This window comes from Scyliorhinus canicula, chromosome 19, assembly GCF_902713615.1.
Source record: "Scyliorhinus canicula chromosome 19, sScyCan1.1, whole genome shotgun sequence".
Lineage (NCBI taxonomy): Eukaryota > Metazoa > Chordata > Chondrichthyes > Carcharhiniformes > Scyliorhinidae > Scyliorhinus > Scyliorhinus canicula.
Window position 1 is genome coordinate 77,693,042 of NC_052164.1, and position 13,961 is coordinate 77,707,002.

General features: G+C 55.1%; 1 protein-coding gene across 2 annotated transcripts in view; it reads right to left on the bottom strand.

The window, feature by feature from the left end:
• LOC119954500 (cystathionine beta-synthase-like protein) overlaps positions 1–13,961 on the bottom strand; it is a 58,178-nt gene that overhangs the window by 31,602 nt on the left and 12,615 nt on the right. For both annotated transcript variants that reach the window (XM_038779788.1, XM_038779787.1), the window contains exons 5-6: positions 3,389–3,523; positions 2,663–2,732 (exon numbers count right to left, since the gene is read on the bottom strand). In XM_038779788.1, the coding sequence (XP_038635716.1) occupies positions 2,663–2,732; positions 3,389–3,523 (205 nt within the window). The remainder of the gene's footprint in view (positions 1–2,662; positions 2,733–3,388; positions 3,524–13,961) is intronic.

A 13,961-nucleotide genomic window follows, 5' to 3' on the forward strand; every position in this document is an offset into this window, starting at 1 on the left:
TGATGACCAAGATCAGGAAGTGACAGTTGGAACTTCCTGGGCATGGGATAAGAAATCATGATTTAGAAAGTCTAAAGCGAATGGGAAAGGTCGATAGTAAACGAGATCCAGGTAGATAAAGAACAATCGTTCTAAAGAGTCTCATCAATTGGATGAATGTACCAACAAAGATGACCTACTGCTCCAGAGCAAGATTAACATGGTGGTCCATGATTGCCAATACCCTCGTAAGGCACAGCACTTGAAGAAAGAGAAAGAGAAGGTAAGGGCGAGGGAAATGAATGGACAAGATTGATGGAAGGCTATTTGGAAAGAAGATGGCAGAAAAGAAAAATGACTTCAGAGAGTTTCAGAAGCTGGGTCATAGGGGCTGGAAAGGTTACCATTTGTTGGTGGATCGAAGAGGATAAAGGATCATCCGGGGTTTGGATTGGAACATATGGCTAGAGAAGATAGGATGGAGCAAAACTGTAGAGGAACTTCAAAGTGAGGACAAAGATCTTGAAGTAGAAGGGTCATAGGTTTAAGGTGCAAGGGGCAAGGTTTAGAGGAGATGTACGAGGCAAGTTTTTTTACACAGAGGGTAGTGGGTACCTAGAAATCGCTGCCGGAGGAGGTGGTGGAAGCAGGGAGGATAGTGACGTTTAAGGGGCATCTCGACAAATACATGAATTGGACGGGAATAGTGGGATACGGACCCAGGAAGTGTAGAAGATTGTAGTTTAGTCGGGCAGCACGGGCTTGGAGGGCTGAGGGGCTTGTTCCTGTGCTGTACTTTTCTTTGTTCTTTTCCTATCTCTATTCACAGTAACTTCATTGCAGTGTTAATGCAAGCCTGCTTGTGACGATAAAGATTATTATTAAAGATGATTATTATTATTCCCAATTAAACAACAAGAAAGAAAAAAAATACAGCTCTCCATCCATCCAACATCTCAACGGCACAGAGTAATACTTGTTTTTCAGAACAGATTTGGCTCCTGTTAGATCCCCTGCAGACTCTGGTTGGATGTCTTCAAAAAACTGTTTTAACTGGTTTGTTTCAACTTCCCCATTGTCCTCAGACAATTCTGCGCTGCTGTAAGTACTATTAATCTTTTTAAACAATTATACTGCGAGAGAAAACTGCCTTACTTGGGGACTCAGTGTGAGCCACATCACAACTCAACTCAAAAATGCTTTCACAAAACGTCTGAATGCCTTGTCTCCACCCAGCAATGACATAATCTCCCCTCGCTGAAAACAAATTAATTCCCCAGGAATGCCCCATAGTCAAACCATAGTGCATTAAGCCCAGGCTTTTCCAATGGTCAATTTCGCCTCTGGCTCCTCAAAGCTTTCTCAAGCTGGCTCCTGAAAGCTTGCTAAACAAGATTCTTTTAAAAACGTGAATTCTGTAGTAAAACACACTGTAACCCAGGCTTTTAACCCTTAAATTGCCAAATGTTTAGAATCTAATATATCCAAAATCCTGCATTTGTCACAAGAGTCAATGCCTGGGAGGTAGGAACATGCAGGGTGATTTTGGTTTTGCTGATACTGTGGAGGCATCCAATCTTTGAATATAGATAGGCAGTCATTTTCTACAGTTGCCCCAAAGATAATGGTGCTGGTGGAGAATTTGACTTTGATGTCATCAATGTACAAATAGAAGCTGACCCCAGTGCTTTTTATGAGGCAGCAGCATGTAGGTAATGAATAGGAAGAATCTTGGAATCACTTTGGGCTACACCAGAATGAAGTTCACCGGCACAGTGGCATGGAGGGTGTAGTGACTTTAAGTAATAAAGTGAGCTCCAGCATTATAGTTTCCAGTTTAAATGAAAATTCTAGCTGCATAAAAAGTTAGGAAATAAGAAACTTGTGCCCAACTGAACCAATTGATTGCAACAATGACAGGCTGATGCACCTACCAACATGAAGAATACTGGTTCTTCATCCTAGTTTGCATTATGCCTCATGCTTCGTAGGACAAGGGGTGTAATGACATCTATCTGTAGTGATATGCATCACCGTATATACACAAGGGGTCAGTGTAAATACACTACAACTAAGTAAACACTAGAGGGAGCACCAGAGATGTCATGACATGCCGACACGCAACCAATGGGTCATTAGAACAGGACACAACCAATGGGTAATCAGGACACCCAGAGGTGGCATTACCACAAGGGGGCACTACACGACCCATATAAAAAGGGCAAGGCACAAAGGCCCTGCCTCTTCCACCGCCAGAAACCAAGAGAGCAGGACAGGGTTGATTATCAGCAACATCACACCCTAGCACATGGTCGAGAGCAAGCTTGTATAGTTAGCAGAATAGACTGAGTTACTAGAGGCAGATTAGTAGAGTGTCGAACTTATTTAAGAGCATTGTTAATCATTCAAAAATATGTTAAACTTATCTCTGAGTCTGGAGCATCTTTCAGCAGAGCCTACATCAAGTGGCAGCTTATGTTACTAGCAATAACATAACACACTATCCACTTGGCAACTACGGTGTGACTTGCTTTGCTTTTCATTGAAAGCTAGCATGTAAGCATGTTATGAATAACATGAAGATTATTACTCAGTCATTGTTCTAGCCTACAATACAACGAGCACAAGCTTCTTTGTGTGTTTTTTGGGGGTAACGTTAAGAATCACTATCAATTGTACTTACCACCACACTGTTCCAGAATTTCCTCAGCCGTAATGTCATAATGCGCTAATGGATTGCCAGCATTTTGATACTGGGGATGAAATAAATATTGATGTTATCTTTTCCATTTAAATTAAAGCAACAGATTTAGAGACAAGTCTTACAACCTTGGAGGGCATGGTGGTACAGTGGTTAGCACTGATGCCTCACAGCGGCAGGGACCCGGGTTCGATTCTGGCTTTGGGTCACTGTCTGTGTGGAGTTTATACGTTCTCCCATTGTCTGTGTGGGTTTCCTCCGGGTGCTTCGGTTTCCTCCCATGGTCCAAATGATGTGCAGGTTAGGTGGATTGGACATGCTAAATTGCCCCTTAAATTTCCTCCCGTGGTCCAAAGATTTGCAGGTTAGGTGGAGTTAAAGGAATAGGGATGGAATAGGGTGCTCAGAGGGTCGGTGCAGACTCGATGGACCGAATGGCTCGATCTGCACTGTAGGGATTCCATGGAGCCTCCGGGGGAATTGGAGGGCGCGATTTCAAAGGTTGAGTTAAAGCTGCCTGAAAGTTTTACAATACTTTATTTGAACTTGAATGGCTTGACTCCCAACCATGCAGTCCCCGCTCTATCCCCATGAAGGTATCCATGTTCTTCTAGGTGCACTTTTTAAAATGTATATCGCGCAACATACTGTTGTAATAAGAAGAGCGCTACAGGTTTACAGTGGTTAGACTAAAAGGTGAGCTTTCACCTGATCAAACACATGTGAGTTTGGGATCTTGCTCTGCAGCTCCCACGCCATTCCAATGTGAGAGTCGGGGCTATTGAGGTTTGCAGCGTTTGGTGTCCTCACCACTTCAACCCCCAAGGCTTTCAACACATCGACCTGCAGAAAGGGAGATGTTTTGTGAAATTGTTGCTCATCAGTGTAAAGGTTACAAAAATAACTGCTGAAATCTCCAACAATAAAAAAACATGCTGACACCAAAAACATATTCATGAACTAGAAAAACCCTGCCAATTTTGCTAGTGTCCACTTTTGGTCAAAAAATGAGGTGGGAATATTTTTATCCCAGTTTTCCACCCCAAGTTCAAATCCTTGAATTTCCTTTGTTTGTTTTTTTGGCCTGCAAGTCCACGGTGAGGTCATTGAAATGTATTATCATGATGACCAGTGACAAAAAAAAAATACTTGCACTTAAATAGTGCCTTTCATGATTTCAGGACAAAGGGGCAAAGATTAGTTGCTGCATTTTATGAAGAGCCGACAGGCGCCGGAATGTGGTGACTCAGGGCTTTTCACAGTAACTTCATTTGAAGCCTACTTGTGACAATAAGCGATTTTCATTTCATTTCATTTTTCAGAAGGGATTAGGGCACTTTTCAGCCATTGAGATAAACTTGAAATGTAGCCACTAGTTGCAATAAGAAATAGGAATAGGAGAGACCATTTGGGTCCTCGGGTCAGCTCTGACATTCAGTAAGTGATGCGACCATCAATTCACGCGAGACAGAGTTGAAATGAACAGTGCAAGCCTGTGACTGCTCTGCTAGTGAGAGCAGCCTACAGGGCAGCTGCTCTTTATACCTCCCCTCAAGGGGCGGAGCCAGGGGCAGAGCCCACAAGGGCACCAACATGATACATTGTGTGTAATATCATACAATGGTCCATAAGTGGAGCCCACATGGGCAACAGCGTGATACAATGTAATACAGTGGTGAATGGTCAGTACAATACGTTCACCACAGTAAGGTTGTGCATGATATTCTATCTCAAATCTGTTTTCTTCCCCTAATCCCTTCTTCATACAATGCAGCAACTAATCTTTGCAGAGAAGACTCCCTAAAACAGCAATGTGAAAATGATGCGGTATCTCTCTCTCAGTGATTGACGGATAACTATTGGCCAGGGCGTGGAGGGTAACTGCCCTGTTAGTCTTTGAAAGTGTGCCGTGGGAACAGTCAGTGACTCTCATTAGCGGTTCATTCAAAAGAAAGCACCTCCAACAGCACAGCACTTCCTCAAATACTTCACCAGGCTAGAGCGTCATCCTAGATTTTAGGGCTTGCCTATACAATGTGCAACATTTGCCAGGATCAGCTGAAACATGCTGAAGGGCACTGAAGAAGGTCAAGAATTCCAGTGCAAGCCTTTGTAGTTGACAGTGATGCTCTTTCAAACATTTCCCATTTTACCTACACAGATTTATTTTCCATTTTTCCAATTAAGAGGCGAATTTAGTGTGGCCAATCCACCTGACCTGCACATCTTTGGGGTTGAGGGGGTGAGACCCACGCAGACATGGGGAGAATATGCAAACTCCACATGGACAGTGACCCGGGGCCGGGATGGAACTCGGGTCCTCGGCGCCGTGAGACAGCAGTGCTAACCACTGCGCCATCATGCCGACCCTACCCACACAGATTTAAGCGTGCTCTTCAATCCTTCCAACAGAGGGAGACCACTGAGGGATTTTAATCTCTTCGTTCTTCCCTCAATGTGAGGGATTCTCCAGGGCAGATATGATGTTCTGTTACATACCATGATCAGGGAGGAGGAGAAGCAAGGAGGCAGGATAGTGCAAGGGAAAAATCAGACAGCATTTTAAGAAGGCTGATGTCAGGTATTACGTCCTGCCCTGCCTACTTCACTGCCCCAAAATATACAGTAAGAAGTCTTACAACACCAGGTTAAAGTCCAACAGGTTTGTTTCAAACACGAGCTTTCGGAGCACGGCTCCTTCTTCAGCTCCTTACAACACTTCAGGTGTTGTAAGACTTCTTACTGTGCTCACCCCAGTCCAACGCCGGCATCTCCACATCATGCCAAAATATACAGACAGCACAGGTCATAAAAGAACCTTAGTGACGGGATGTGTGTAGAAGGAGTGCTCTTCTCCGCAGAAGCAATGTAAGAGTTCTTTCATCTATTATGTGATAACCGATAGCCATAGTCCCCGAGCCACACTCTCTCCATGGAATATGACCACATGTCACTTTGAATTACATCATTTTAAATTGCCATGGGATATATCTGTAAAATGGGACAAGGGTTTTTCAGGGCAAACATTCATCAGATTAGTTCAGGGGCTAATTTACAATGAAACATACCGGCGGGGGGTCGGAGAATCCCCGGGAGGTGGGGTGGGGGGGTGTGTGAATCCGGTACCACAGCTCTGATGCCGGCCGCCGTATTCTTTGGCCGGCGAAAAATCCTGCCGACGGGAAATGTGCCGTGAGCCTCACAGAATCGAGAGAATTGGCACGACGCAATGGGCCCCGGGGATGGGAGTGCCGGGGATGGGAATGGGGAGGCGAGTACCGGGGATGGGAGTGCTGGAGGGGGGGTGCAGGGGATGGGAGTGGGGAGGGGAGTGCCGGGGATGGGAGTGCCGGGGATGGGAGTGCCGGGGATGGGAGTGCCGGGGATGGGAGTGCCGGGGATGGGAGTGCCGGGGTGGGGAGTGAGGAGGGGGGTGCCGAGGATGGGAGTGGGGAGGGGAGTGCCGGGGAGGGGAGTGCCGGGGAGGGGAGTGCCGGCGTGGGGAGTGCCGGCGTGGGGAGTGCCGGGGAGGGGCAGTGCCGGGGATGGGAGTGGGGAGGGGAGTGCCGGGGAGGGGAGTGCCGGGGATGGGAGTGGGGAGGGGAGTGCCGGGGATGGGAGTGGGGATGGGAGTGCCGGGGTGGGGATGGGAGTGGGGAGGGGAGTGCCGGGGCGGGGATGGGAGTGGGGAGGGGAGTGCCGGGGTGGGGAGGGGAGTGCCGGGGTGGGGAGGGGAGTGCCGGGGTGGGGAGGGGAGTGCCGGGGTGGGGAGGGGAGTGCCGGGGTGGGGAGGGGAGTGCCGGCGTGGGGAGTGCCGGCTTGGGGAGTGCCGGGGAGGGGTGGTACCGGGGATGGGAGAGCCGGAGGGGGGGTGCCGGGGTGGGGAGTGGGGAGGGGGGGTGCCGGGGTGGGGAGTGGGGAGGGGGGGTGCCGGGGTGGGGAGTGGGGAGGGGGGGTGCCGGGGTGGGGAGTGGGGAGGGGGGGTGCCGGGGTGGGGAGTGGGGAGGGGAGTGAGGAGGGGTGGTGTTGGGGATGGAAGTGAGGGGGGAGTGCCGGGGATGGGAGTGCCGGGGAAGGGGGGAGTGCCGGGGAAGGGGGGAGTGCCGGGGAAGGGGGGGGTGCCGGGGAAGGGGGGGGGTGCCGGGGAAGGGGGGGGGGGGGGGGCGGGGGGGGGGGGTGCCGGGGATGGGAGTGGGGAGGTGTGCTGGGGATGGGAGTGCCGTGGTGGGGAGTGCCGGGGATGGGAGTGCCGGCGTGGGATGGTGCCGGGGATGGAAGTGCCGAGGGGGGGGGGGGGGTGCAGGGGATGGGAGTGAGGAGGGGGGTGTTGGGCAGGGGGTGCCAGGGAGGGGGGATGCCGGGGATGGGAGTGCCGGGGAGGGGGGGTGCCAGGGAGGGGGGATGCCGGGGATGGGAGTGCCGGGGAGGGGGGGGGGGTGCCAGGGAGGGGGGATGCCGGGGATGGGAGTGCCGGGGAGGGGGGCTGCCGGGGATGGGAGTGCCGAGGGGGGGTGCAGGGGAGTGAGGAGAGGGAGGGTGTTGGGGATGGGAGTGTGGGGGGGGGTGCTGGGGAGGGACGGTGCTGGGGATGGGTGTGCAGGGAAGGGGGGGTGCCAGGGAGGGGGTTTGCCGGGGATGGGGGGTGCCGGGGATGGGGGGTGCCGGGGTGGGGCGGTGCCAGGGAGGGGAGGTGTCGGGGAGGGGATGTGCCGGAGGGGGGGGGGGGGGGGTGCTGGGGATGGGAGTGGGGAGGGGAGTGCCGGGGATGGGAGTGCCGGGGTGGAGAGGGGAGTGCCGGGGAGGGGAGTGCCGGCGTGGGGAGTGCCGGGGATGGGAGTGGGGAGGGGAGTGCCGGGGATGGGAGTGCCGGGGAGGGGAGTGCCGGCTTGGGGAGTGCCGGGGAGCGGTGGTACCGGGGATGGGAGAGCCGGAGGGGGGGTGCCGGGGTGGGGAGTGGGGTGGGGAGTGGGGAGGGGAGTGAGGAGGGTGGTGTTGGGGATGGAAGTGAGGGGGGGTGCTGGGGAGGGGAGTGCCGGGGATGGGAGTGCCGGGGAAGGGGGGGGGGGGTGCCGGGGATGGGAGTGGGGAGGTGTGCTGGGGATGGGAGTGCCGTGGTGGGGAGTGCCGGGGATGGGAGTGCCGGCGTGGGGAGTGCCGGGGAGGGGTGGTACCGGGGATGGGAGAGCCGGAGGGGGGGTGCCGGGGTGGGGAGTGGGGAGGGGAGTGAGGAGGGGTGGTGTTGGGGATGGAAGTGAGGGGGGGGTGCTGGGGAGGGGAGTGCCGGGGATGGGAGTGCCGGGGAAGGGGGGGGGGGGGAGGTGTGCCGGGGAAGGGGGCGGGGAGGTGTGCTGGGGATGGGAGTGCCGTGGTGGGGAGTGCCGGGGATGGGAGAGTGCCGGCGTGGGGAGTGCCGGGGATGGGAGTGCCGGCGTGGGGAGTGCCGGGGAGGGGTGGTACCGGGGATGGGAGAGCCGGAGGGGGGGTGCCGGGGTGGGGAGTGGGGAGGGGAGTGAGGAGGGGTGGTGTTGGGGATGGAAGTGAGGGGGGGGGTGCTGGGGAGGGGAGTGCCGGGGATGGGAGTGCCGGGGAAGGGGGGGGGGTGCCAGGGAGGGGGGGTGCCGGGGATGGGAGTGGGGAGGTGTGCTGGGGATGGGAGTGCCGTGGTGGGGAGTGCCGGGGATGGGAGTGCCGGCGTGGGGAGTGCCGGGGAGGGGTGGTGCCGGGGATGGGAGTGCCGAGGGGGAGTGCATGGGATGGGAGTGAGGAGGGGGGGTGTTGGGGAGGGGGTGCCAGGGAGGGGGGATGCCGGGGATGGGAGTGCCGGGGAGGGGGGGTGCCAGGGAGGGGGGATGCCGGGGATGGGAGTGCCGGGGAGGGGGGCTGCCGGGGATGGGAGTGGCGAGGGGGGGTGCAGGGGAGTGAGGAGAGGGAGGGTGTTGGGGATGGGAGTGGGGGGGGGGGGGGCTGGCGAGGGACGGTGCCGGGGATGGGTGTGCAGGGAAGGTGGGGTGCCGGGGATGGGAGTGGGGAGGTGTGCTGGGGATGGGAGTGCCGGGGTGGGGAGTGCCGGGGATGGGAGTGCCGGCGTTGGGAGTGCCGGGGAGGGGTGGTGCCGGGGATGGGAGTGCCGAGGGGGGGGTGCAGGGGATGGGAGTGAGGAGGGGGGGTGTTGGGGAGGGGGTGCCAGGGAGGGGGGATGCCGGGGATGGGAGTGCCGGGGAGGGGGGGTGCCAGGGAGGGGGGATGCCGGGGATGGGAGTGCCGAGGGGGGGTGCAGGGGAGTGAGGAGAGGGAGGGTGTTGGGGATGGGAGTGGGGGGGGTGCTGGGGAGGGACGGTGCCGGGGATGGGTGTGCAGGGAAGGGGGGGTGCCAGGGAGGGGGTTTGCCGGGGATGGGGGGTGCCGGGGATGGGGGGTGCCGGGGTGGGGCGGTGCCGGGGAGGGGAGGTGTCGGGGATGGGGGGTGCCGGGGTGGGGCGGTGCCGGGGAGGGGAGGTGTCGGGGAGGGGATGTGCCGGGGATGGGATGTGCCGGGGATGGGACTGCCGGGGATGGGGACTGCCGGGGATGGGAGTGCCGGGGAGGCGGGTGACACAATGGGAGTGCCGAGGGGTGGGGGTGCCAGGGATGGGAGTGCCTATGAGGGAGGGTGCCGGGGAGGGAGGTGCCGGGAGTGGGGGGTGCCGGGGAGGGGGTGCGGGGATGGGGGTGCTGGGGAGGGGTGTGCCACGATGGGAGTGCCGAGGGGGGGGCGTGCCGGGGACGTTCGTATGAGGTATGGAGCTCGACTCATCGATCGACAGTTCCAACGCTCCAGAGCAGCAAACCGCACCGACCTCCTCAGAAGACAAACACGGGACACAACCAACAGAGTACCCTTCGGCGTCCAGTACTTTCCCGGAGCGGAGAAACTACGACATCTTCTTCTCATCCTTCAACACGTCATCGGCGAAGATGAACATCTTGCCAAGGTCATCCCCACACCCCCACTACTTGCCTTCAAACAACTGCGCAACCTCAAACAAACCATTGTTTGCAAGCAAACTACCCAGCCTTCAGAACAGCAACCATGACACAACACACCCTGCCAGGACAATCTCTGCAAGCCATGCCAGATCATCGACATGGATACCACCATTACACGTGAGAACACCACCCACCAGGTACGTAGTATATACTCGTGCGACTCGGCCAATGTTGTCTACCTCATACGCAGCAGGAAAGGATGTCCCGAAGTGTGGTACATTGGCGAGACCATGCAGACGCTGCAACAATGAATGAACGAACATTGCGCAACAATCGCCAGGCAGGAATGTTCCCTTAAAGTCGGGGAACACTTCAGCAGTCAAGGGCATTCAGCCTCTGATCTCCGGGTAAGCTTTCTCCAAGGCGGCCTTCAGGACCCGCAACAACGCAGAATCACCGAGCAGAAGCTTATAGCCAAGTTCCGCACACATGAGTGCGGCCTCAACCGGGACCTGGGATTCATGTCGCATTCCATTCATCCCCCACCGTCTGGCCTGGGCTTGCTAAATCCTACCAACTGTCCTGGCTAGAGATAATTGACACCTCTTTAACCTGGGGTTACCCCTATCTCTGGATCTGTAAGGACTTAATTACCGGCAAATGCTCGCATTCCAAGCATTGTCTGGCATCTTTGAATTTGTCTATATATATGTTTCTGGAACATACCTCTTCATTCACCTGAGGAAGGAGCAGTGCTCCGAAAGTTAGTGTTTGAAACAAACCTGTTGGACTTTAACCTGGTTTTGTAAGACTTTTTACTGTGCTCACGTATCCAGAAAGCCTTTCTCTGACCCTCGGATGGCCTACTTAATCTTCTCCAGCTGGAGAAATTCCGAGAGGTCAGCGAGCCAGTGAGCAGCTTTGGGCGGTGCTGCCGATCGCCAGTCGAGCAGGATTCTCCGGCATGCGATTAGGGAAGCGAAAGTGAGGGCGTTGGCCCCCTTCCCCATGTGTAGCTCTGGCTGCTCCAATACCCCGCAGATTGCCACTATTGTGCATGGCTTCACCCTCACCCCCACGACTTTGGACACTGCCTCAGAGAAGGTTGCTCAGAACCCAACAAGCTTGGGGCAAGCCCAAAACATGTGGGTGTGGTTGGCCGGGCCCCTCTGACACCGTTCACATTTGTCCTCCACCTCTGTGAAGAACCTACTCATTCGGGTTCTGGTAAGGTACGCTCTGTGCACCACTTCGAGCTGCATTAGGCTTAGCCTTGCGCAGGAGGATGTGAAGCTCACCCTGCTCAGTGCTTTGCTCCAGAGTCCCCATCCTACCTCTGTCCCCAGTTCATCCTCCCATTTCTGTCTGGTCCCGTCCAGTGGTATTCGGGCTCTGTCCAGTAGCTGTCCGTATTTTTTGCCACATTCTCGCTGCTTGTGCCTATCAGGTCTTCTAGTAGTGTGGTTTCTGGGGCCCTGGGGTACCCTACTGTCTCTTTGCGGAGGAAGTGTTTTATTTGGAGGTGTCTCAATTCCTGTCCTCTTGCTAGTTTCCACTCCCTCGTCAGTTCGTCCAGTGTTGCCAGTCTGCGCCCTACGTAGAAGTCCCCGACCGTCAGTGTGCCCCCGTCCCGCCTCCATCGTTTGAAGGTGGTATCTAGCATGGCTGGGGGAATCTGTGATTGCCGCAGATGGGGGCCATAAGGGACATTTTGGTTATCCCAAAGTGCTGTCTCAACTGGTTCCACGTTCGCAGCGTGGTCGCTACCACTGGACTCATTGTATACCTTGTTGAGGAGGATGGGAGTGCTGCTGTGGCCAGGGCCCGGAGGTTTATTCCTTTACAGGATGCCTCCTCCATTTGTACCCAATCTGTGTCAGGTTCCTGTGCCCATCCCCTCACTTTTTCTGCCGTTGCTGCCCAGTGGTAGTATTGTAGGTTCGGTAGAGCCAGGTCCCCTCTAACTTTCCCTCTTTGCAGTGTCGGTTTGGGAATTCTCGGGTTCTTGACCTCCCACACAAATGCCATGATTAGACTGTTTTAGAAAAAGGCCTTGGGGATGAAGATCGGGATGGATCTAAACAGGAAGAGGAACCTTGGCAGTACGTTCGTCTTGATCGTCTGCACTCTTCCCGCCAGGGAGAGTGGGAGTGAGCCCCACTGTAGAAGGTCTTTTCTTACTTCCTCCACCAGGCTGGTCAGGTACCACTTGTGGATCTGTGTCCAGTCTCTGACTATTTGGATCCCCAGGTTACGGAATCTGTTCTGGGCCGTTTTGAATGGGAGCCCCTTCAGCACTGTCCCTCCCCCTTTTGTGTTCACTGGGAAAGTCTCGCTTTTGCCCAGGTTAAGTTTGTAGCCCGAGAAGGTTTCAAATTCTTTCAGTATTTGCAATATTGCCTTCAGTCCCTCCTGTGGCTTCGAGACATAGAAGAGCAGGTGATATGCATAGAGTGAGACTCTGTGCTCTCTGTCTCCTCTCCGGATTCCCTTCCAGCTTTTTGCGTCCCGCAGGGCTATCGCCAGGGGTTCGATTGCTAGGGCGAACAAGAGTGGGGACAGGGCGCAGCCCTGTCTCGTTCCTCTCTGTAGCTGGAAGTATTCAGAGCTGGTGGTGTTAGTTCGGACACTCGCTTTGGGAGCGTTGTACAGGAGCCTCACCCAGGTGGTGAACCCCGCCCTTCGCCTAAACCGTTCCAGTACCTCGAGGAGGTATTTCCATTCGACTCTGTCGAAGGCCTTTTCTGCATCCAGGGAGACGATCACCTCTGGTGTTCTCTCCCCGGAGTGGGTCATTATCACATTCAGCAGCAGCAGCAGCAGTTCGCTGTGAGCTGCCTACCCTTGACAAAGCCCGTTTGATCCTCAGCGACCACCTCTGGTACGCAGCCCTCCAGCCTTTTGGCCAGGACCTTTGCGAGTATTTTCGCATCCACGTTCAGCAGTGAAATGGGTCTGTATGATCCACATTCCGTCAGGTCTTTATCGTTTTTGGGTATTAGTGAGATTGTGGCCTGTGCTAGCGTTGGGGGAAGGGTGCCCCCTGCCGGTGAGTCCGCAAATATGTTTCTGAGGTGTGGGGCCAGGACTGGTCCGAATCTTTTGTAGAAGTCCGCCGGGAACCCGCCGGGTCCTGGTGCCTTCCCCGCCTGCTGATGCTCTCCATGATTTCTCCCAGGTCTATTGGTGCTTCCAGCACCCCCCATCTGTCTTCCCCCACCACTGGTAGTTCCAATCTGTTTGGGAACTGTTTTATTTCCGCATCCCCGTTGGGGGGCTCGGAGGTGTACAGTCTCCGGTAGGAGGTCTCGAATGCCCAATTGACCTCCATTGGCTCTGTTACCAGTCTGCCTTTGCTGCTTTTCCCTCGTGGCTGCCTGCTTTCTCAGCTGGGGAGCCAATAGGCAGCCAGTCTTGTCTCAATGTTCGTAGAAGGTCCCCCCGTGTCTGACGGAGTTTGTTCACTGCTTTCCAAGTGGATAACAGGTTAAAGTCCATTTGCAGCTTTTTTCTCTCCGCCAGCAGCTCAACGGTCGGGGCCTCGGAGTGCTTTCTATCGACTTCCAGAATGGAGTCCACTAGCTGTTGCCTGGCCACCCTCTCTTCCCTATCTCTACTTGCCTTGTAGGCTACGATCTCTCCTCTGATCACGGCCTTCAGTGCCTCCCAAAACGTGGAGGGTGAGACCTCCCCGTTTTGGTTGCTACTAACATAATCACCTATGGCCTGCGATATTTTTTGGCAGAAAACCTTGTCAGCCAGGAGGTCCATGTCCAGCCTCCATGTGGGGCGCTGGGCCCAGCCTGGCTCCAGCCTCACATCCATATAGTGTGGAGCGTGGTCGGAGATAATGATCGCGGAGTAGTCCGTTCCCGTGATTCCTGGAAGCACCGATCTCCCCACTGCAAAGAAGTCGATACGGGTGTATACCTTGTGCACCTGCGAAAAGAACGAGAACTCCTTTTCTATTGGGTGCAGGAACCTCCATGGGTCCAACGCCCCCATCTCTTCCATGCAGGCTCCTAGCTCCCCAGCCATGCCAGACGATTTCCCCGTTCTGGTGTTTGATCGGTCGGTCAGTGGGTCCAGCACGCAGTTAAAGTCACCCCCCATAATCAGTCCGTGTGTGTCAAGGTCAGGGATTTCCGCCATGGTCTTCTTTATGAATTCTGAGTTGTCCCAGTTGGGAGCGTACACATTTACCACTACGACCGGTGCCCCTTCCAAGACACCGCTGACCATGACGTATCTTCCCCCTGGATCCGGAACTGTCTTGGTTCCCGTAAACCTTGTCCTTTTGCTAATTAATATTGCT